The sequence below is a fragment of the Trematomus bernacchii genome, unplaced genomic scaffold, assembly GCF_902827165.1.
Source record: "Trematomus bernacchii unplaced genomic scaffold, fTreBer1.1, whole genome shotgun sequence".
NCBI classification, from domain to species: Eukaryota; Metazoa; Chordata; class Actinopteri; order Perciformes; family Nototheniidae; genus Trematomus; species Trematomus bernacchii.
This window is the reverse complement of record NW_022987739.1, coordinates 17,407,731-17,429,189: the sequence shown is the minus strand read 5'-3', so window position 1 is coordinate 17,429,189 and position 21,459 is coordinate 17,407,731. Positions and strand designations below refer to the sequence as shown.

The 21,459-nt window shown below is 38.9% G+C and overlaps 3 protein-coding genes across 5 annotated transcripts in view; 2 read left to right on the top strand and 1 right to left on the bottom strand.

Annotated features, from left to right (window-relative positions):
- Window positions 1–176: 176 nt before the first annotated feature.
- LOC117496107 lies at window positions 177–2,916 on the top strand. The gene is made up of 5 exons (XM_034147805.1): window positions 177–385; window positions 634–921; window positions 1,483–1,719; window positions 1,824–1,889; window positions 1,988–2,916. Exons 1-5 carry the CDS (start codon window positions 181–183, stop codon window positions 2,272–2,274), a joined length of 1,083 nt encoding a protein of 360 aa, XP_034003696.1. The 5' UTR covers window positions 177–180; the 3' UTR covers window positions 2,275–2,916.
- Window positions 2,917–4,732: 1,816 nt separating this feature from the next.
- Window positions 4,733–11,576, top strand: henmt1 (HEN methyltransferase 1). Of its 2 annotated transcripts, none has more exons than XM_034147477.1 (9): window positions 4,733–4,869; window positions 5,135–5,247; window positions 5,718–5,852; window positions 7,612–7,794; window positions 8,884–9,067; window positions 9,530–9,749; window positions 9,973–10,069; window positions 10,732–10,889; window positions 11,311–11,576. In XM_034147477.1, exons 1-9 carry the CDS (start codon window positions 4,789–4,791, stop codon window positions 11,427–11,429), a joined length of 1,290 nt encoding a protein of 429 aa, XP_034003368.1. In that variant the 5' UTR covers window positions 4,733–4,788; the 3' UTR covers window positions 11,430–11,576. The 2 variants fall into 2 exon arrangements, with proteins under 2 accessions (XP_034003368.1, XP_034003367.1); XM_034147476.1 differs by having other exon boundaries at window positions 4,735–4,869; window positions 9,970–10,069.
- A 54-nt stretch (window positions 11,577–11,630) lies between these two features.
- Window positions 11,631–21,459, bottom strand: part of fam102bb (family with sequence similarity 102 member Bb) — a 30,951-nt gene continuing 21,122 nt past the window's right edge. Inside the window, exons 7-11 of one of the 2 annotated variants that reach the window (XM_034147474.1) lie at window positions 20,839–20,940; window positions 19,221–19,449; window positions 17,660–17,796; window positions 16,553–16,622; window positions 11,631–14,455 (exon numbers count right to left, since the gene is read on the bottom strand). In XM_034147474.1, coding sequence (XP_034003365.1) covers window positions 14,413–14,455; window positions 16,553–16,622; window positions 17,660–17,796; window positions 19,221–19,449; window positions 20,839–20,940 — 581 coding nt within the window. In that variant the 3' untranslated portion in view covers window positions 11,631–14,412. The remainder of the gene's footprint in view (window positions 14,456–16,552; window positions 16,623–17,659; window positions 17,797–19,220; window positions 19,450–20,838; window positions 20,941–21,459) is intronic. The other variant, XM_034147475.1, reaches the window with a different exon arrangement.

Sequence of the window (21,459 nt, the reverse complement as noted above, 5' to 3'; positions counted from 1 at the left end):
CTCTCCCTTTCAAATCTTAGCCAACAAGGATGAGTTAACATTATTGCCAAAAAATATAGAACCTGCAAACCAACTTTTCCTGATCAAATTTCTGATTGGAGTTATTTCCTCTCTGTGGTCGCAGTGCCCTGTGAGCCTTCCGGTCTCGCAGTGGATATGGATTGTGAAACCAACTCTGCCATGCTGTCTTGGGATGCCAGTGAGGGCGCTGTGGAGTACTTTGCCTGTGCCCAGTCTATGGATGGAGAGGCGTTCTACTGTGAAAACACTGCAGCTTACTGCATCATTGAAGGCCTGAAATGCGGAGGCGTTTACAATTTCTCTGTTGAAGCTTCAAACGGCGTCTGCAACAGCTCGTTCAGTCCACCTCTGCAGGCGGGAGCAGGTAAAAAAAATTGATATTCACCATAATGGTCAAACTAGTTGATTTAGTTCATTTTTACACAAATAAACTTAATTGTTGAGTGGTGAATATATCAAAATGAGTCCTAGCAGAAAGTACAGAGAAAAAGTGTATGTCATGTTTTCAAAGGGATACATTTAACAAGTAGTTGCTCTGAAGAACAAGGGCTAGAAATGTTTTCTTGGCTAATTTAACTGGTAAAATGCTCAACTTATCTCTTCCCTCCTTAGCTCCATGCCCTCCAACTGGTGTCAATGTCAGAATGCAGAAGATAGACCAAGGTCACTGGGCCATGACGTCATGGGACAGCGTCAACTGTTCTGATGTTGAGTACCAAGCGAAGATAACCGGCCGAATCCAAAACAACCCACAGTCCCTGATGGATGTCTCTTCTTACTGGCTGCCCAGGAAATACTTTGAGTTCCCAATGCCTTGCAGCACCGCTTATAATCTCACTGTACGCTCCAGAAACGCAGCTGCAGTCAGCGGACAACCCAGTGCCTTTAGTGGAGTCACAGGTAATGCTAGACTGCAATTAACCCCAACCTTATATACAATAGAAGATCAATTGTTTTTTTGAACTTATAAATATTTTTATTAAAAAGAATCTTCCTTTCTCTTTTGAGTCTAGATTTATGTGAAAAAAAGGAAAAAAGGTCAACACTATACTCTTCTATACTCTATAATTTATTTGGAGTATACACACATTAAATAGCTCGCTTAAAACACACTAACATGTAATTAGATATACTGAAAGTAGTTATTTATGTATTTGTCATAAATACAAATTTGGAGGCTGATGTATAGCAATTGTGAGACTATAAAACATATCTTCATAAGAGAAGTTTTAATTGTTGACAAATTATTTACATTTTTAAACACTAATTTGTCTTTATATCAGCTTAAAACTAGTTATTTTCTGTAACACAATTACAGTGTGTTACAGTATGACTATTTATTTATGTTGGTAAACTGCTTATTAATGTGAAATAGGGCTGAAATTAAGCCTTCAAATTATGATCGATGTTTTAAATGTAACAACAGTCATTATTTTAACTTCATTTCCACTGTGTTCCCAGTCCCCTGTGCTCCGCAGAATGTGCAGTTCACCGGTGACACAGACCCAGCCGAGCTGTCCTGGAATGCGTCAGTGTTTGCCACAAGATACAATGTCTACAATTTGTCAGGGGGAGATCGAGTTGAGCTTTGCAGCACCACCGGGCTCTCCTGTCAGCTGACCAACTTCGATTCTGACGCCACTGGAGTGACGGCCAGCAATGAAGAGGGAGAGAGCATCCTTAACCAAGATATTACAGGTGAGACAGGCAGGGCCAAAACATCAGACTTGAAATATCTGCCTGGCTCTCACAGAAAAAAATTATGAGGTGTGTGTTTAATGCATATTCCTCACCTTCCTTAGGTCCAGCAGGAGCTCGCAGAAGAAGAGATTTGCAGGACAGTGCACACTATGCCAGTTTAGACAAAGGTCAGTGTAGTGTTATTACTGTACATCACCTTGAAAAAGTATGTACTATGATCTGTACTATAAAACAACTGGTAATATCTTACCCATCTTTCTCACAGATCTAAAAACTCCGAAAGTGCTGAATGTAAAAGTAAGTGGACTTTCCTTGTATGTGAATTGGACGTCAGTGATGGATGCAACCGAGTACAAAGTTGTGATCGAGGAGCAACAGAAAGACCAGCAGGCCAATCAGCAACCTAGAGTGAGAATCGTGGAGGGTAATTTTTACAAAGAGAACGACCTCAAGCCGCGGACCAACTACTGCATCAGGCTGGCAGCCAAAAACACCGTCAACCAAAGTGAATACTCCAAGCCAATCTGTAGAACCACCGGTGTCTCCTCATGAAAAATCACAGATCCACTTAAATGGACACTGGACTCAGCAGAAATATCTTCTTAATTGTTATATGTTTGTTTTCTTCACTCTGTAGCATCCTTAACACCATTTTAAAGGTTCAATCTTTAAGAAACTTTAAAAGTAAAATTGTAAAAAAGAAAGTTATTACTACAAAACTACAAAACAATTATTCTGTTTCATCTCAAGAATGCATCACGATCAAACCTATGGCGAAACATTTTAGATTTGAATGCTTATTAATCAATTTTTTAGTAATAGCATATATACATTTTCATAACTGTGGCTGGTATCCTAGAATAATAAAGTATTGCTGAATATTGTATTTATCAAAAATGGATTTATTTTTAAGATTGACCATTAGATTCTGTGGATGATTGCTAAACTAGAAAAGTAGTAAACAAAATAAACTGGTAATTTATCAAGCAATATTTTTCAAAGACATTCAGTATATATTCTTAATGATGTCCTATGTGCCTTCTCACTTTGTGAACACTTTTACAGATATTGAGTAAAATAAATCTGTGAAACATTAAAATATCCCTCTGTGTAAACAAAGATGTTTGAAACCTTCCTTTAAAAAAAGAAAATCTAAACTCAATGTATGTGTGTCTGAATCCATCCAAAGCTAGTGAGCTGAAAAGGTCTTGCAATCTAATAATCCTATTCTTGAGTTGAGACATTTATCTCTTACTGTAACTCCTTTATTCGAATCATCTTTCATGTTTCCTTCCCTCTCTATCTCCATCTTGTTCCTCCCCAGACACCTTTTCCCATCAGCTTTTTAAAGGTCACCTATTATGCAAAATCCACTTGTTCGTGTATTTTATATATACATAAAAATGTGTCCCCTTTCTCTCAATTTGTCCTGATCCATCTGTACAAAAACCTGTTGGAAAATTAGCTGAGATTTTGGCCACTTTGTGATGTCACAATTTTATTTTGGGTTGTTGGGTTCTGTATTCCCGTCATCATACAACAACTTATTTGTGTTGTTTTTGACCAAATACCTGTTATGCTTTATTGGTTAAATAGGACATTCCTATCAGCCTAAGTAACCAACCAAGGTAACACCCGCCCAACTTATCACCTGAATCTCCTCCTAGAGCACCATTGTGTTTTTTTAAAACAATCATCTCGAAGAGAACCATGGGGTGTGGCAGTTCATTTGTATTTAAAGCTAGACACAGAATTAGCACTTTTGAAACAGGGCTGAAACAGAGGGGTTTATGGCATGCTACAATTCATGATCTGTTTGGTATGTCGAGCCAAACACTTCAGAGACATGTTTAGTATATATCTGAGGCCTCTAATATATTGTTGAGAAAGAGTATAATAGGGGACCTTTAACTTTGAATGATCACCCCCCATTACCATTCACTCCCCCACAACATGCTGTTCTCACTACATCCCCCACCCTCTTTTGAACTACCACTTTTCATTATGCATTTCACAAATAAAACCAAAACTATCTGCCATAACTCGAAGATTGGAAACATTTTAATTAAACCTGCTTTCATCAATATTATCTACACACAATGGGTCACAAGGCTATGTGTTGTGTCAAAGAACAAGTTGTATTTAGTGTTTTTAATGCATTGTTTTAATGAAACAGTCCAGAACTTTACGGTTTTGTATAAAATAGAAGGTGGACTACAATCCAACAATATACTACTTGTCCAGTGTAGTAATACAATGCTGCATGATTTGGAGTCACATGGAGCCTATTGAAACAATTGCTGAATTTTAATTAAAGTATTCATTAAACATTTTTTAAAAGAGGGCAAAAACCCAATAAAAAGAAAAGTGTCCAACTCATCCAATGTATTCATACCCAATGCTGCATTAATTTGAAACATAATTGTGTACCAGGCCAAGCAGAATGTGTACATATATGGATAAGGTAAGTCAATAGATAAGCAAAAAGCAAAAAAAAAAAAAAAAAACAATAAATAACATCATTCGTCCTTAGGATATTTCAAACTTAACATCTGGAAAGTACAACACTTGTATTAGAAAGTGAGTGCATAATAAAACATGGTTGAGCTGAAACAAAATCAAATAATCTCCAGTCCTGAGAGCACTAGTTTTGAAGGCTACTGACCTTTAATGTCAGAAATCAGAATCAGAAACAGGTTTATTGCCAGGTAGGTTCGCACATACTAGGAATTTGACTTGATGTCATGGTGCATACATAAAATATAAAAAACAAGAAATCTAATATAAAACAAAAAATATTTTACACCGTAATAAAATATAGTTAAATAGCAATAAAAAATAAAATAAAGCAGCAATTTACATGGAAATAGAATATTAACCAAGGTTACCTCTACTGAAGGCCAGCTGATACAATTATAAAAATCCTGCTTCCAAGTAGCATTTTACACAGGAAAAACATGTTGGCAAAGACCACAGACTCAATAACAGCGCCTTCTTGTGGACGGCGGGGCTGCCTGTGGTTAGCTAATTGACTGTCTTTTTTCTTAATACAATTTGAAGTCGAAGATGGGATTGTTCACTCCGGCGCTGCACAGACAGAGACATCAGTTTGTCATCGATTTTGTCAAGAGGAAGAAACCCAAAAAGGTAAGTAAGTGAGAAACACACTTTATCCGCTTAGCCAACATTTGTTAAGCAACGTTTTCTAACGATATCGCCGTAGCTCATTTCTGCATGCACCGCATGTGAGCTAGGTTTATTCGCACAACATAGCTAATTCAATTTATTAGCATTCGGCTAAACTGAGTTTTGTTTGAACTTTTATGTTATAAAATTAACATTAGTTATGTGACTTCTACGGACCAGCTTATACTTAGTCACAAACATCTTGTTTCTCCCTGCTCCACCACAGGTGTTGGACTTGGGCTGCTGTGAGTGCGTTCTTCTGAAGCAGCTGAAGTTTCACCGTGAAATTGAACTGCTGGTTGGACTGGACATCGATGGTGTCCAAGTAAAAAAAAAGATGTAGGCTATGTATGTTTAGAAAATCAAAATGCATGAGTTAAATATCTGGGGAGAGCCTTTATTGATTATAAATGTTACGATATGGCAGATTTATGCAGAGGTGAAAACAATTATTGGTCGAGTTTATCAGCAGAAAAATGTAAATATATTGGCTGGATGTAGCTTTTTAGATGTGAATACTTTAAAAATACATTTGGATATGAATTGTCCAACCTATAGAAAATGTGAAGGCCATTCTTCACTTTCCTCTTGACATTGTAAAGTTTAAAATGATCAAACAATTTGACGATTATAACACTAAATACAGTTATTTGCAACCCAAGATGTATGCAAATGCGTCTCAAATAGTGAAATTGATGGTCACTGCAATGCTCCTTTCCACCACCATGCATTTCACTTTATTGTTGTTGTTGTGATCAGTTATACTGTGTGGATTTATAATGTGTGCACCTTGCTTGTATGTCCTTCAGGCATGGATTAGCTCCTATATCAACTGACTATCTGCAGCCAAGTTATGATCAGCTGCGCATCGAGCTGTACCAGGGCTCCGTCACTGAGAAAGACGCACGCCTCAGAGGATTTGATCTGGTGACCAGTATAGAGCTGTAAGGGAGTGTGTGGTTGTTGCAGTTCAATGTCTTCAAGGTTCCTTCTTTAGCACCTGTTAGTATTTATATTAGTATTTTTGTTTGTAATTTACCTATATGGTGCAGTGTTTCCCCTAGGATGGAGTCATAGCAGCGGTGCTAAGGCACGTGGGCCAAGTATAATGTGAGCGCGGAGCGCGTGGAATTTTTTAGTGTGTGCGAAGTGCGCCCCGCCAATTTGTTTCTCTGCGTCTGCCAGCACAAGAAAGGGTCTTGAGGCCTAGTACCACGGCCGGTTCTAGCCAATTTGCTGCCCTAAGCGAGATTTTATATATAAATGAAAAATCTCTACAAAAGACAAATACACTACAAAAACAGAAACTTATTGATAGATAATATACGTCAAAATGGCTTGAAATGTATTCAGTATTGTATGAACATGTTTGAATTGGGGGGTGGACGTCACATCCTCTAGGGGGGTCTGGGGGTATGCCCCCCGGGAAGATATTTTTGAACATTTTAAAGTAAAATGCTTCAATCTGGTGCACTTTGAGCACACAATTACTAGAGACCTGATCTAGGGGGTACAACTCTAAAGCATCCATATGAAAAAGATCGGTTTACATTTTAATAATCAAATAAGTATATGAACATAACCAATAACCCATAGTCAATAACAAATAAATGTAACTTATTTTATTTTTGTTGTTCATTCATATCTTATTTTACCAGTTAACATTTATTTATTCATGCATATTTTTGTATCTCTTCAACTTTAAACGATATTTTTGGTTTACTGTCCTACAGTATAGTATACATTGGAATGATTTCAAACCTGTTTTTATTTATCCTAATAATGATAAAGGAGTGCCTTGGAAATATGTGTTTACATAATTTGTGGTCAAAACGTTTGAGACCCACTGAGATAACTTAGACTAAAATGAACTAAACACTCAGAGAGTCCTTTACCTCACTGAGCCTCTCAGTCTGACAGGAGAGCTCTCCTCCACCCTGGTTGTAGAAACATCTACTTCTTATATCCGTTAGCGCAGCTAGCACCAGATTCTAATAACAACAGCGCCGGTACCGGTGCGCCCTCTCTCTCTCTCTCTCCCTCACTCGCTCCCACGCTCGCACTTTGGCTGTGAGCTGCGGGCGCCTGATAAGCCAACATCCCCCACTTTCATCACTTACAGTGAGTGCCCATCGTACAGGGCAAATGAAAAGTGTAACCGGGGTGAAAAGGGTGTTACATTTACTTAATTATGAATGTTGTTACATCAAGGCCAAAAATTAGGATGAGTGCCAACGGTCAAAAAGGTTTTTTCCCCTCCCAGAGCTACCAGCGCAGCGCCCCCCAGATCTGGCGCCCTGGGCGACCGCCTATGTCGCCTATGCCAAAAATCGGCCCTGCCAGTACATACAGTGGCAATGTCTCAAGATTTAGCAAAAATACACCTTTATATACAGTAACACAAATACTACAAATCCACATAACAAACAATCAAAAATGAAAAAGGGTCGCTACTTATTATTATTTTAATTAAAAAAATAAAAAATAAATATTTTTTGGGGTACTTGGCTGGCGCCCCCTAGCAGCGGCGCGCATATTTCAGCAGCGGCGCTGCGCCGCCACTATTTCTATATAGGGGAAACACTGTGGTGTTGTCTTTTTCCTCACTACAGTATGTTCACCTAACCATCTATCGTTGAGGTGTTTTTATCTATCAGTCATTCGACCCATGATCTGACCCCCATGTTTCCTGTCTGTCTGCAGCATTGAGCATCTCACTCTTGCTGATGTGGAGCTTTTCTCTGAGGTGGTGTTTGGTTACTTGACACCTGAGGCGGTTATCGTCAGTACCCCAAACTCTGACTTCAACCCCTTTCTCCCTGGACTTGTGGGTTTCAGGCACAGTGACCACAAGTTTGAGTGGACCAGAGCAGAGTTCAAGTCCTGGTAGGCAGGTTTCTCATTTTCAGACTTAGAGTGTAGCGAATAGCACTACATTGATCGTGTTGATGAGGATGGTAGTGACAGGGAATGTAAATGGATACATTTACTCTAAAATACATCAGCACTGTACACTGTAGATATTTGGTATTGTGGTTTTTATAGTATCTTTTTTCAGATTGTATTGATATTTTTATGTTATGAATGTATGTTTTTTACTTTTGCATTACTTTGCCTGCATTTTTTATTTCCTCTTATGTTTATTGTATTCACCAAGGCCAATTCTTTCTAAGAGAAAACCTACATGGCTACCTTATTCTGATTCTATATATCAGTGGCGAACCGTGTCTATCACAACTGGACCTTCTGTAGACACACACACACCCCCCCGCCGCCACGCCGCCCCCCCTCCGCCGTTATAATGTCCGTCTTTTCACTGAATTGCAGTCTTGAAAAGGGTACTCGCAACAATTCCGCAACTACTTCATCTTCACCTGTTGCGCTTGCCATTTCAACGTTAAAAACAATAAAACGGCATATGAATTGCTTCGTCGCATTAATCTAGATCCTCTGTCTCGAGCCAGTGAACTACCGGGCCTTCTAGAGTACCCTGGAACCGAGGGAAACTCTGAAAGAATACGCCCATTGGCTACAAATCAGTATATGATTGGTTGATCAAACTGTCAATCCAAACGTACGCTCTCATTCAGTGCAACGGCCAGGGCATTCTATCAAGGATATAGAATACCTTGGTTGAAGGATATTCTACCCAGAGACCCAGAACAAGATCTGATTGGTTGCATTTCTTTTCTAACACAAAACCACTGAAATGCGTAGTGCATGGACCGAGAAGAACAAACAAATCAACGTAACACTGTAATATTACAGATCAACAACACAGATACGATTCTCATTTATTCATTTTATATACATTTTATTTATATAATTAAATCGATTTTTTACCTTGAAGGCCCTGACGGTTCGCCACTGCTATATATATATATATATATATATATATATATATATATATATATATATCCCCTAATGAAGGAAAGAAGAATCTAACTATTTTGTCAACATTACAACCCTCCTTAGGGCTATGAAGGTGTGTTTGCAGTACGGTTATGAGGTGGAGTTAACTGGTGTTGGACAGGCACCTCCAGGTCAGCAGGAGCGCGTTGGCTTCTGCTCCCAGATCGGTGTGTTTCACCGTCTCGGGGGCAAAGAGCGTTACAACATGTTTGATGAAGATGCTGAGGATGTGTTTTCATACACTCTTGTGAGTAAACGTCTTTATACACCAGTCATTTTTGAGTCAGAGATCCAGTCTTCAAAGAAACAACCTGTTGCTATCTAACTGAATAATGGTGACTTTGTTCCCCTCTTTCCCTCCCTGCATATTTCTGGCTGCCCATTATTTCAACTACAAAGTAAAGGCAACAGAAGTATAACATATTTTTTCTCTTTTCCTCGCTCAAACACCTCACTTGGTTGTTGTATTTTATTATAATGTATTCAACTTACAAAAGTGTTCTGGTTGTCAGTGGTTGTTTACAGAATCCCTTTAGGCTGTTAGCTCATTATTAGATCAACGTAGATTGAAGTACTGATGAAAACGTCTTTACAATGACCCTTCTCTTATAACTAACCTAAACTGCATATAAGCCTGAGGCACACATACTTCTCCTTGATTTTGTATTATTTATCTTATATTTGAGTAAAATAGATGTTTATTTTTCAGCTGTATAGTATAATCTACCCCAGCCTGCATGACAACAACATCTTGCGGAGGGTCCTGATGTGTGAGGTAGTTTACTGGGCGGAGAAGCTGAAGAGAAGATGGATCGCAGAGGAGACTGGCGAGAGGGATGACACATATGATCTGTGCCAGGCTGAGGGTGAAGGGGGGGAATGCTTCAGAGCATCGGAGAGACACGTGGACACTGAAGAGACACAGACAGGTGAACACCGGTCCTTAAAAGGTTGTATACAAAATTTGGTTTGAAAATCCTAAATGGGAAACAGGCATTGAGGTTATTTTTGTCAAATCCTTGTGTGTGTTTTCTGCAGGATATCATTGTGTATAGTACTGCCTAGCGGCTTAAGTTACAATGTTCCTTAACAGATAAACACTTAGTCACACACAAACGTAATCATTTTCTTAAAAAACATGTTTCACAGCAGCATGTGGAGCAGAGATGAAAACCCTGGTGGATCAGGAAGAGGGGGATGGAGAGCTGTTTTGGACACCCAGCCAACCGGATTCTGACAAATGGCGCAGGTGAGTTTCCTAAAGCAAGATGAAGATGAGTTATAAGGCCGTTTCTGGAATGCAGATCATGAACACAGGCCTTGTTCATGGGTCCTCTCTACTTTTGGCTGGCCGTGAAGATGTTGCCATTCCTGATACACAGTTGTTTCATACATTACATGTTTATCCATGTTACCAACTATTTAAAAATTATCAATGTGCCACAGTAAACTGCTGTAGTCTTTCAAACTCCTATATTCTTAAATATCAATACTTGTGTACATTTCTATTTGAGCTATATTGCACAGTATCGGTTTTGTTCAGAACATTGAATTAGAATTCTGTACAGGTTTTTTTCTTTTTCAAATTTCTATTTTTGTTTTAACCCAGTATGACTGCCTAGCTGCAGAAACATACACTAAATGAATAACCATTTAAAACTTTTTTTATAATTAGTTTCCAGTCTAGCAGCAATTGCAGCAAACTGATTGGTTTAAGAAAAGTTGATTTGATTTAAAAAAGCTTTTGATAGAATATGACGACAGACAAAGCTTCATTCGAAAACCTCAATGGGAGTTTTGAAAGTAAAAAAAATCTAGCACAAATGTCATTGATATCCCGGTTGAGAAATATTTCCAAAAATCTGGCATCACCTTATCACCGATAACGTCCCCCTTTGTGTGTGTTGGCAGGCGTGTGTCTGTCCCTCTGGCTGTGCTCTGGTGCTGCTGCCCCAAAGTCAGCCTTCTGAGTGGAAGTGTCAGTAATCTCAGACTCCTCCTGATGGATGAACCCAGAGTTAAACTGAGCCAGGACGGCTCTGCTGTGCTCCTGAATCACCAGGAACAAGGTAATGTTACCAACACCAGTGTCTGTTATAGTGTGTGTAAAACATAAATATTTACACCTACAGGAGGGAACTTGACCACCATGTTATAAAAAAATCTGAGTATAATATGTCATAAAAAAGTCACTGTGAACAGCAACTGGACCAGTAATAATAAAATGCTAAAATGTATATTGTTTCCACTTGACCCAGACCCAAATGAACTGGACTGCAGGACTTAAAGCATCTTTGTTAATTAAGTAGTTCACAAAGTTTGCCCAATCACTAATCTTACAACTTAGCTCATTACACTTCCAAACAAAAGGCATCATGAGCAGAATTGTATTGTGTGTATGTGTATTTCCTGCGCTGCTGCTTATTCTATGAATTTCAGAACTTAAGGTTGTTCTGGTTGTGACAATGTTCCTTCATTTGTGTGTTTCAGACCTTGATGATGATGATGAAGAAGAGCATCGTGCTGATTTTGAGGACAGCGGATATGCAGAGGCCCGCCAGTGCCCCCCCAGCGCTGAACCAGCGGAAGACTGGGAGGCAAATGTTTGATCTGAAGTGGGTGACTTCTTGAGTGAGCAATAGTTTACCTTGGTTACTACTGGACAGTCTCTGTGTATTCACATAACAGGCCTTTAGAATAGGAATAAGCTGAAGGATCAAATGTAAATTGTAAAATAAAAAGTGAGAAGAAAAAGGTCACATTGTAATTGTTTTACATTATACCCAAGTTGAAGTGCAATCTAAAAGAGGTCAAGGTTTTTAACAGTTTTATTCAACAGTGCCATGTACACATTTGAAGCATCCAGTATACTCGTATAGGAAGCAAATGTTGGTCAAAAGCACAAGTCTGTAACAGGAAACACTGGACAGTGTCATAACAGCGCAGAACACCACTTCACAGGAGAATACACTTTACAGTTTTATATAGACAACAGCTTCACAGAAGAGAAGAAGAAACCATGTCTGTAACAACATGTTCGGTACCAAGATAATCACACCTGATGATCACAGGTAAAACTCAATATATTTTATCTTAAAAAAAGAAAATAAACTTCCAATAGTTGATATTTGGTTACCATAAATCATAAACTTAACACTGTCTTATGCAGTGAGAACATTTGTTTTCCAAACAATACAATATTTAGCAAAAATATGGCACAATATCAGCAATTCATGATAAAAAAGAAAAAGTTTTCTTTTATAGATGAGATTTCAACATGGGACATTTACACCATACCAAAAATGAAAAACACAAAATGAAAACATGGATTTACAGTTACATCATACACGGTGCAGATATCTGCTGTTAACATGACGACAAAATGTTTTCCTACATGCTGAATAGGCAAGCAAAATGGTTCCTTCGATGTGTTCAATATTCAGATTAAAAGATGGCACGACATCAAATTAGGACATATATGAATATGTGTCAAGTTCTGCAAGCCAACAAAAGGACGTCTTAATCATGCAGAACACACCAACGTAAAAACAGAACACTGACGTATAGTTAAAACACCATACACTGATGAAGCTTGTGCGGATATTGATATAACAAGTAGTTTATCTAGAAGAGGAGGTATCCTACCTCTACTATGGCTTATGACGGGAGACAGAATATTACAGATACTGTACGGTCTGTTATCACTAGTTATAAAGCGGCTAATATTCTCATTATGCATAGGGCTGTCAAGATAATAACAGTGTGTTGTGTACTTTGGCTAATTTGCTTATGAACTGAATACATTGTGCACCTAATCTCCTATTAGGCTGGATGACATTTTCAGTAGATTTATATTGTTTGATCACATTTGAGCACTAATCGTTTATGTATTGATTGCGTCGGTTAATCGGACTGTTCTTACAGTTCAGATGTTCTGAGGTAAAGATACACATGTTTTTTTATCTAAAAACAGGTGCAGTTGAGTATTTTCTTCATGGCAGTGGATTACTGAACTAGTCCTTCACTTTACAATCTTTCTCTGTACAATCCTTGAGTGATACAAATTACGATATGCGTCAGTTACACAGGTTGAATTGTTAGTACGTCACAGGATCTTCCATTTGTTCACAGATGGTAGCTTCCTGGTCAACAGGCCAGCTCAGAAAGATGTAGTTAACCTCGCTAAGCAGTTATACATTAGACACATAGCAGAAAAGCTGGGCATTAGATATATGCCCTTTTTATAGTCGTTTTTATCATAGAAGCCCCTTTTTATGCTCTCTATTTACAGCCCTACAAAGGCAGACAGCTGTCACTTGAGAAGAAAGGCAAACTGCTTAACAGACAACAAAGTTGTAATACCGTCCTTCATTTTAACAATTAAGGCGGATTATATTACCAATAAAATTAGTTGCCATAGGATTAAGATAATACAAAAAAGGGCAAAAATAAAAACAGATACTGTACTTGGTGTTTGGATAATCTTTAGAGGATTTTGAGAGGAAAACAGTTTGTACCATCATTATGTGTTATTTCAGCTTTATTTTCCTTTTAAACTTTTAATCTTTGTTAAATGTTTATAGTCTTTAGATTATATAAGATAAATGTATTTCTGTTTGTTCTGTTATAATATATTTATAGTGAAATCATTTATATATGTGATTTTAAGGTAGCTTAGTAACACCAACGCACCTAAATATAAGTAAAAGGCAAAGATGGAGGTAATTAAGATGTGCTGAGAGAGTGAGATCAAGAAACTGAATTACTTAGATGTCAGTTATTGTCCTAAAATCTAGATTTGAAAACCCAAGTTCTGAACAAATGTATTGATTCTGCGCTTGCCTTTGTAGGGCAGATTATTTCTGCAGGATTTACCAAAATAGTGCTCAGCAAACAAATACTAAGTCAGCAAATTCTTATGTTCTCCCAATTTCTCTTTGAAAGTACCAATACAGCAATTCTTACAAGAGATTGTGTTACTGCTAATTATAAAATGTGCCACATAGCAAACACATTCACACACGCGTTCACTCGTCAAATAGCTGATGCCTCTTCTTTGTAGTAAAATATTCTCAACTTCCAAAACTGTTATCAGAGTGCCAACAACTACAACGTTTAAGCAGCGTATAGGTGAATATTAAAAAGAACACCCTATTTGAAAAGGAAGCCTAAAACAAACACTGAGAGACTAAAGGAATGTATTGAAAGCGCATTGCATACTCCTCTTCAGTGTGAATTTCAGTGCCATGATGCCCACATCAATAACTTGTCGTCTTCAAGTTCCTAAACGTTTAAAATGGGTTTGGTTTGAATGCTCACTGATAAAGTGTGACCTCAAAAAGATTAGTCTAGAAACACCTAGAAAATGAGGCGTGGACAGTTTTCGTTACATGTTATTTTTTCAATATCATATCTGTATGTTCACCTTCTCTGGGAGCTACAGTGTCGAAAAAGACATATGAACACAGGAGGGCGCTGTTGTCATGTCAACCGTTCAGAGTGATCAGGCGCGCTGTAGGAATGCAGATTGATATCGACACAGGCTTGCCTCGATGTCATCGGTGTGAATCCCCATCTTTGAGGCTGCAGGTCTTAACGCTTTATCACCACCTGCTCGTACGCTCCAGCACCAACCCTGGGATAACCGGAAAAGACAAAGTTAACTTGCATATCTCACCAGGTCATTATTTAAATACAGAAAATATCATCAATACACAGTAAAATGTGCTAAAAGTTGGGTTAACTTTCCTCTGGTAGTCAGCTCTTTATGTTAAAATGTGTTTTAACCTCTCACCTGCCCCTCAGTGGGTGCTTGTGCCGTTTTATATACTGGGCACCATGCCAGGCTAAGCTATTCTCTACCTCTGACCTAACCTACTTTAAAGCTGCCTTCAACTCCCACTCTACCCAAACAAAGAGCAGATCTCAACTTGACCCGACCTTATATCTGCATTGTGTCTGCTTGAGTTAAACTGCTGTGGCTAGCCTCTGCTGGCTGATAGGCGGTATTATCTTAACACCATGGACCACTCAGCACTACAGGAGTTATCCATACTTATCTAGCTGCATGTGTCTAACAAATAGCTACTTGTTTTAGACCATTCTTTGACCTAGCGCATCTTTTTAACGCCTTGGATCCTATCCACAGCCAAGCAAACGGTAGAGATCTTTCAGCATAACAAAGTCTACATTGTTTCAGCTAATGCCATGTCATTAGATTTGCAAGTATCTAGTCGTAAAACTGCAGTACTGGACAAGTATGACAGCAATAGAGTCGCTAAAGGCCGCTACACACCAAAACCGATTTTGGGAGTCAGAGGCCGTCAGAGGCCGTCAAAGGCAGTCGGGCATTCGCAGCGCCCTACTCAGGTTGGTGTGTCCCGCACCGTTGTCTCTTTACGGCACATTTTCACACCTCCCGCGGCCTCCCGCGGCCAATTCAACATGTTGAATCGGCCGCGGGAGGCCAAAGAAATCACTCTGATTGGCTGTTCAGCTTAGCGAGTCAGTGCATGAGAAGCGAAGCGGAAGTGAGGGACCAAAACAAACGATTTAAGAAGGCACACACAGACGGTTAATCTTTTTCATTTTCATCTCACCCGGACGCAAGATTTTATTTTTTAAGTTTACATGTTTTCGATCGACGAGAGAGAGTGAAAATGGAACCCAGACGCTATTTGTTGTTTGTTTATGTTAAGGAATAATTCTTCTAGATATCTAACCTTTTGCTCTGTGACGTTTTATGATCTACTCTGACGTCTGTTATCTCCTTTAAGGAAAGGCCTTGGTGCCATATGTGTTGTTGTCACCAGTTTGTGACCGGTCAACTTGTCTGGCACGAAGGGTAATTGTTGTGAGAACACTGAGGCACTTCTTTATCGGTGTTTGTGTACTCTAAGATGTGAAATCTTTGAGGCCATGAGTGTCGGACGCAGGTGGCTCAGTGTTCCCAGCTGTTTAGTCTACTCCTTCAGAGATGTTGATTACTCTCTGTGAACCAGTTAAAAGGTCTAGCATAGAGAGAGGCTCTTCAGAATTGACGTGGCAACTCTACCGTGTAGTCAGAACCTCTGACTCTTTGACTTGTGATGTGAATCCTCCGGCCGATACTCTGAATAAACCCTTCAGTGTTCAAAAACTCCAACTCTCACCGTGTCTCCTTCCTGAGTCGGTGACTCCCAATGCATTGCTACACGGAAGTTTCCCCCACAGTTTATATCGTTCTTATTATACATCCATGGTTTATATCACGCAGCCTGTTCTTCTTCTCTCGGTGTATAGTCTGTCTTCCGGTTGTTGCCTCTTTTGAATGACGAATACACACTACCGCTGCCTGCTGGTAAGGACAGTTATTGCCACCCGTCAACTGAAGTCTTTGCGGTGTGTTCGTAGGTGGGCGGCGTAGCCGACGCAGGCGACGTAGCGGACGTAAAAGTCGGGACGCCTTCGGTACGCGTTCTTTGGTCTCAGGTTGGTGTGTAGTGGCCTTAAAGGAAAGGTTTATTATAACAAATCTTGGCAATACATCAGCTAGTTGTGTGAGTTTGAACCTAAGTGCTGGACAAACTATCAGACTGTTATTGGCATCCCTAGAGCCATATGACAATAAAAGCCTCAACTAATAAAACATAGTTATTGTACTCCGATCCGGAGAGAGTTCCAAGTGCCATTACCGGTTGACCCCGCTACATCTCCTATGAGCAACAATTGTTTTATAATGAGTAAAGTTCACCTGGTGGGGAGGTGATGGCTTCCCAGCGCCGTGCTTCCCCCAGGGCCGACGAACAGGCGTAAGCCTTCCTCTGAAAGAGATAGAGTAGCAGTAACATACGGTCATTACTGAGAGTGCCCACATCCTCCTGTATAATTATTGTTATGACGAGCAGCCAGTTGCTAGGCAATCTAAAAATAATCATGTATTGACAGCAGCTTTCTTTTCCTAGCTTTGAGATGGATGAAACCTTGGAAAGAAAAACAATGCCTCACGCCTCAGAGTACACAGACTGAGTCATGCTGTGGCAAAATACTACGAGCTCATTACTGTCATTCAAGTAGCTGTGCATTTTACACAGAGACATACCACAGACTAGGGCTGCGACTACTGATGACCAATACTATTAGCTCTTTTTGATTGGTTTTTAGGCTATTTGATTAGTTGATAGTCAAATAAGTCAGCAACTATTTTCATACATTCAGCATTTGAGTGAATTTGCTCATACCAGATTCTTAAATGAAAAATGTTTTGCTTCTCTTTCATTTATATCATTGACAGACAAAACATAAACCCATTATAAACTTGGGTTCCTAAATTGGATGAGCATTTTGCAAACTTTTCTGACATTTTATTACCAAAATAACTTATAAATGAATCAAAAACCCATAAAAAAGAGAAAATTAGAAGGATTGTTAGATGAAGTCTGGTTATTATTTTTATTTAAAAAAAGGAAAAAATGCAGGATCTGCTTGAGACACATTCCCAAAGACCTCCTCATCAGTCCAGAACTCTAGAGTATTACATTTACAATTATTAACAACAGAGAAAAACCTTCACATGTCCACAACCAAGAAGCTAGAGTTAGCTTATGTTTGGCTTTTTAACTTGATAAATACAAATAAAAAAGCCGAACGATGGTTTTTTCCTTTGAGTAATAGATGGATGGTTACAGAGTATAAGAATACTTTTGAGTTTTGTTAGCTAAACCATTTAGAGACGATGTGCACAATCTGCCAACAGGACATACACAACAATGACTACCCAAAGAATGAAGTCCTGCAGATATGGCGGTAGCGATAGACTTGATAAAGGACACCATGTTGTTTCTCTGGATGTGTAGCCTACCTTCAGCACTGGAGTCTAGTAGGCTTGGTGTGAAGTCTTGACTCTGGAGAATCTTTTCCACAACATCGTCAGCATCGACCCGCGTGTCGTCCATTCTCTTCAGCTGAGACTCCATAGAGTCCTGCTTCACAGGGTGTCTGAGGGGAGGATGTACCAGAGTCATTTTATGTCTGATTGGCCATTAACGGCTTCCACTTCTAACACATGATGCTGCTTGTGTGTTCACTAAGTTTTTAGTTGACTAGTTATCACCAAACAATTAGTTTTTTGTTGATATCAACACACTTTGTTTAAAATCACACTTTTGTTGCCACTAATATTACAAACTACAGTATGGTCATCATGGCAAAAACATGTACTACTCTAATGACATACTATACAACTACTTTTATTTATTTTATTTACGTCATATTAACCTGACTTTTTCTACATGTTTTATGACATTTTATTACTTACTTAATTATTACTTACTTTAGGTAATATTTTATTTTAAAAACAAATATACTGTCTTATTCTATGACAATCTATACCTTGTTTTTATGAAAATACAGACCTAAAACCTTTATGAGAATATACTATGGTTTTGAATGACAATATATATTGTGTTTTGACATACTGTAACTTTTACATGGCATACTATATGATAATATAGATTTCAATAATATTTCTGCAATCTATTTGAGGAATGTTGTTTTTATTTAAAGGAACCATTCAACATTTTAGGAAGTGTGCTTTATCATCTAGAGTTAGATGCCAACACCGATACATCTCTTGTGGGTAAATAACTGAAGGGTTGAAGTAGCCAGCCTGTCTTAGTCTGAAGGTAACACAATGTGCCTACCACCACTTCTAGAGCCCCCCAATTAACACATTAATTCTAATTTGTTTCATTAATCAATCCAGGACTTAAGTGTAAAAGAAAATCTGGTTTTAGAGCCAGACGATCTGTTGGTCGGTGCAGTCATTTCATGGAGCCTTGTTGTCATGTGAGGTTGTCGTGCAGCCAGTGGTTTCATATTTTATGTGGAGATCTGAGAGTGGTATAGATTGTATCTCTCTCTCATGCTACATGCCACAGTGTCAGAGGAATTGAAATAGAACAATATGACTGAAAGTTGGTCTTTGAAGAGATTGGCTAAATATGAAGTGCAGCTTAACCCATAAAAGGTAAAACCCTCACCAGTCGTGAGTCTGAACAGCTTAGCTTGATTCATGGTTGGACATTTTTAGATCACACAAATACAATGACTAACGTTTTCATAAGTACCAAAAGCCCCCTACTGACACCTCATAATGAAACCACATAGACTCTTTCGCTGTTCTGCCTCGCTGCTTTCTACAGCTGCTTCCTGAAATGTGACAGTCTCAGGTGGGGTTTTATCTAAAGTTTGTTAGCTTCCTTTAACTAACGGCTTCTATGTTTTGTAATCATTACACACAATAAAGAGATTACAATGACTTACTGACGGTTTCCTCTATTAAATAGGCCTATGACGATGATTATTATCTGGATGTGCTTTAAATAAAATAAAAATTATATTTCTTTACTAAAATGACCCACCTGTTGAGGCGTTCACAGGACGAGGCGCTCCGTACAGGTGTCCCCGCTGAGTTGCTAGTGGTTGCAGGGGGGACCGGGTGTTCAGGTAGAGCTGGACAGGGTCTGGACTCTCGGTCGTCGCTTGGCTCTGGGATGCTACCGATGCCCGTCGAGGCGCTACCCACTGAGTGGTTTCTCCGGTGGCTGAACTCTGACATGCTGGAGGAGCGGGAGTGACCTGTGCTGTATCCTGAGAGATCAGGGGGGGAAGCCGATCAAAAAGAAGCTCAAACTCGATACAAAGTTGAGGGGGATGGAGATTCAGGAGATAATTACCTGTAGGTTCACCAGTAACAGTGACCTCTTTCACATTGTCTTTAGAGTCGACTTAGGGTATATTTATCATACTCTCTAAAAGTCGGTATGAACTGATCTCTGACCAGCAGTTAAATGTGTTAGATATAATGAGAAGCACATTTTAAAGCGCTTTGGATAATTGTGCTATATAAATGCAGCCAATTACCCCTTCACTAGGTTAATGCATCTGATTGGACAGCCATGATAAGATCCTGAAAAGAATACTGCAAATGTGTATTGTAGCATTCCAAATATTTCAAACACCAGCTGCAGCAGTTTAACAGCAAGTGGTCTAGAATGCATTATGCAAATATATGCACACATTTACATTTTTGCTTTTCAAAAAGACAACAATTGTAGAAGATAGATGTTCAGCTTTATATCTGAATTAAAACATGAATTCGATATTTACATTGATCTGCTGTTCATATGAGGAACCAAAACAGTATTTAGTTAGCCTCTGGTGAAACCCCCTTTGCGGTGCTGTTAGATTTGAATTGCAGTGTTAAAAGATTTAGCACTTTAGTAGAGTTGCGGTGACATGCACACACTGGCATGTGACTGCAGGAAGGAAGGCTGAGGCGTCCAGAATAAAAGAAAAACACTTCTCACAACGTGTTTTCAAGAAAGCATACCATCTCTCCCTTTTTTTTATTATTAGGGTTTTTATCTTATATTAATGTTGAGCATTTTTTACATTATTATAATTGTCATATGTTATCAACCCAGATTTCCTCTTCCTGGTTCAACTATGTAAAATGCTTGACCTGTGTGTTAAAAAGTGCTGTATAAATAAAGTCTATAATTACAATATCAGGGCATGAGTTTACTACCGCCATGATAGAGCAATCGTCTCACACTTATATGAAGCAGGAAATAGATTTCTAAATGTATAATCAGAGAGCCATTAAAACTGCTCTCAGTGCATCTCTACTTCCTCTGATCTTTTATTGCAGTCATCTGATCTGTCTGTAATGGAAACTCGAGCCTCAGGTTTGAACTGCTTTGGTGGAGTGTCACTGGAAAATCATTTAAATTGCTTCCCACCTCTCTTTAGTAAGAAGCTTTTCTCCCTTGGAACTTACGCACACATTTTCTCCAGTAATAAAAAAGAATTGTAGTGAAAAGACCTGTGCGTTATGAAGTTGAGGCTGGCATCTGGTTTAGACAGAACTACATACTTTATCTGTAGAAAATGGTATGTATAACTGCCTGCCATCCGTCTTAGGTCAACAACATTAATCTTAAAAACTTGACCTGTTTCTGATATGGGGTCCCATACCTGAGAGTTTGGACTGTTGGCTGGCGTAGCTGGATGTTCGGGAGTGGCCACAGCCCCCGAGTTCATCGGAAACAACAGGACACTTCCCTTCTCGACTCTCTGCTAGATGAGAAAGAATAGAGGAAAAGACACACTGAAAAACAAAGTGCTGAAAGAGTCCAGACAAAATGTTAAGTTAAAAAATCTACATCAAGCTTTTCTTCAGCCTCCTCGAATCAGAAAGTTGGGCCAAACGAGTTTTTAAACCATTGCTCATTATCAGAGCTCAAAACACCAAAAGTGTGGCATAGATAGTTGTTGTGAAAAGAATAAGGCCCCTTTTCAAATATGACCTAGATTTAGTCTCAATTTAGACAACAGAAACAAACCCAGTTTTTCTCATGTTACATGAGTCATCCATATTTTGTAAAAACCTTGAGTGTTTTAATTGCTGTTGATTTATATCTTATTTCTGCCAACAGATACAAAAAACTGAGAAAGCTCCACTCCTACACACTCCCTGCAGCTTTGCGGCTATATTATTCAGATTCAGTAATTTCTTTGAATGGGTGACAGATTGAACAATGGGAAGTTATTGCAGGTATCACAATTTTAAAGGACTTATTTGAAGAGGGTAGAATG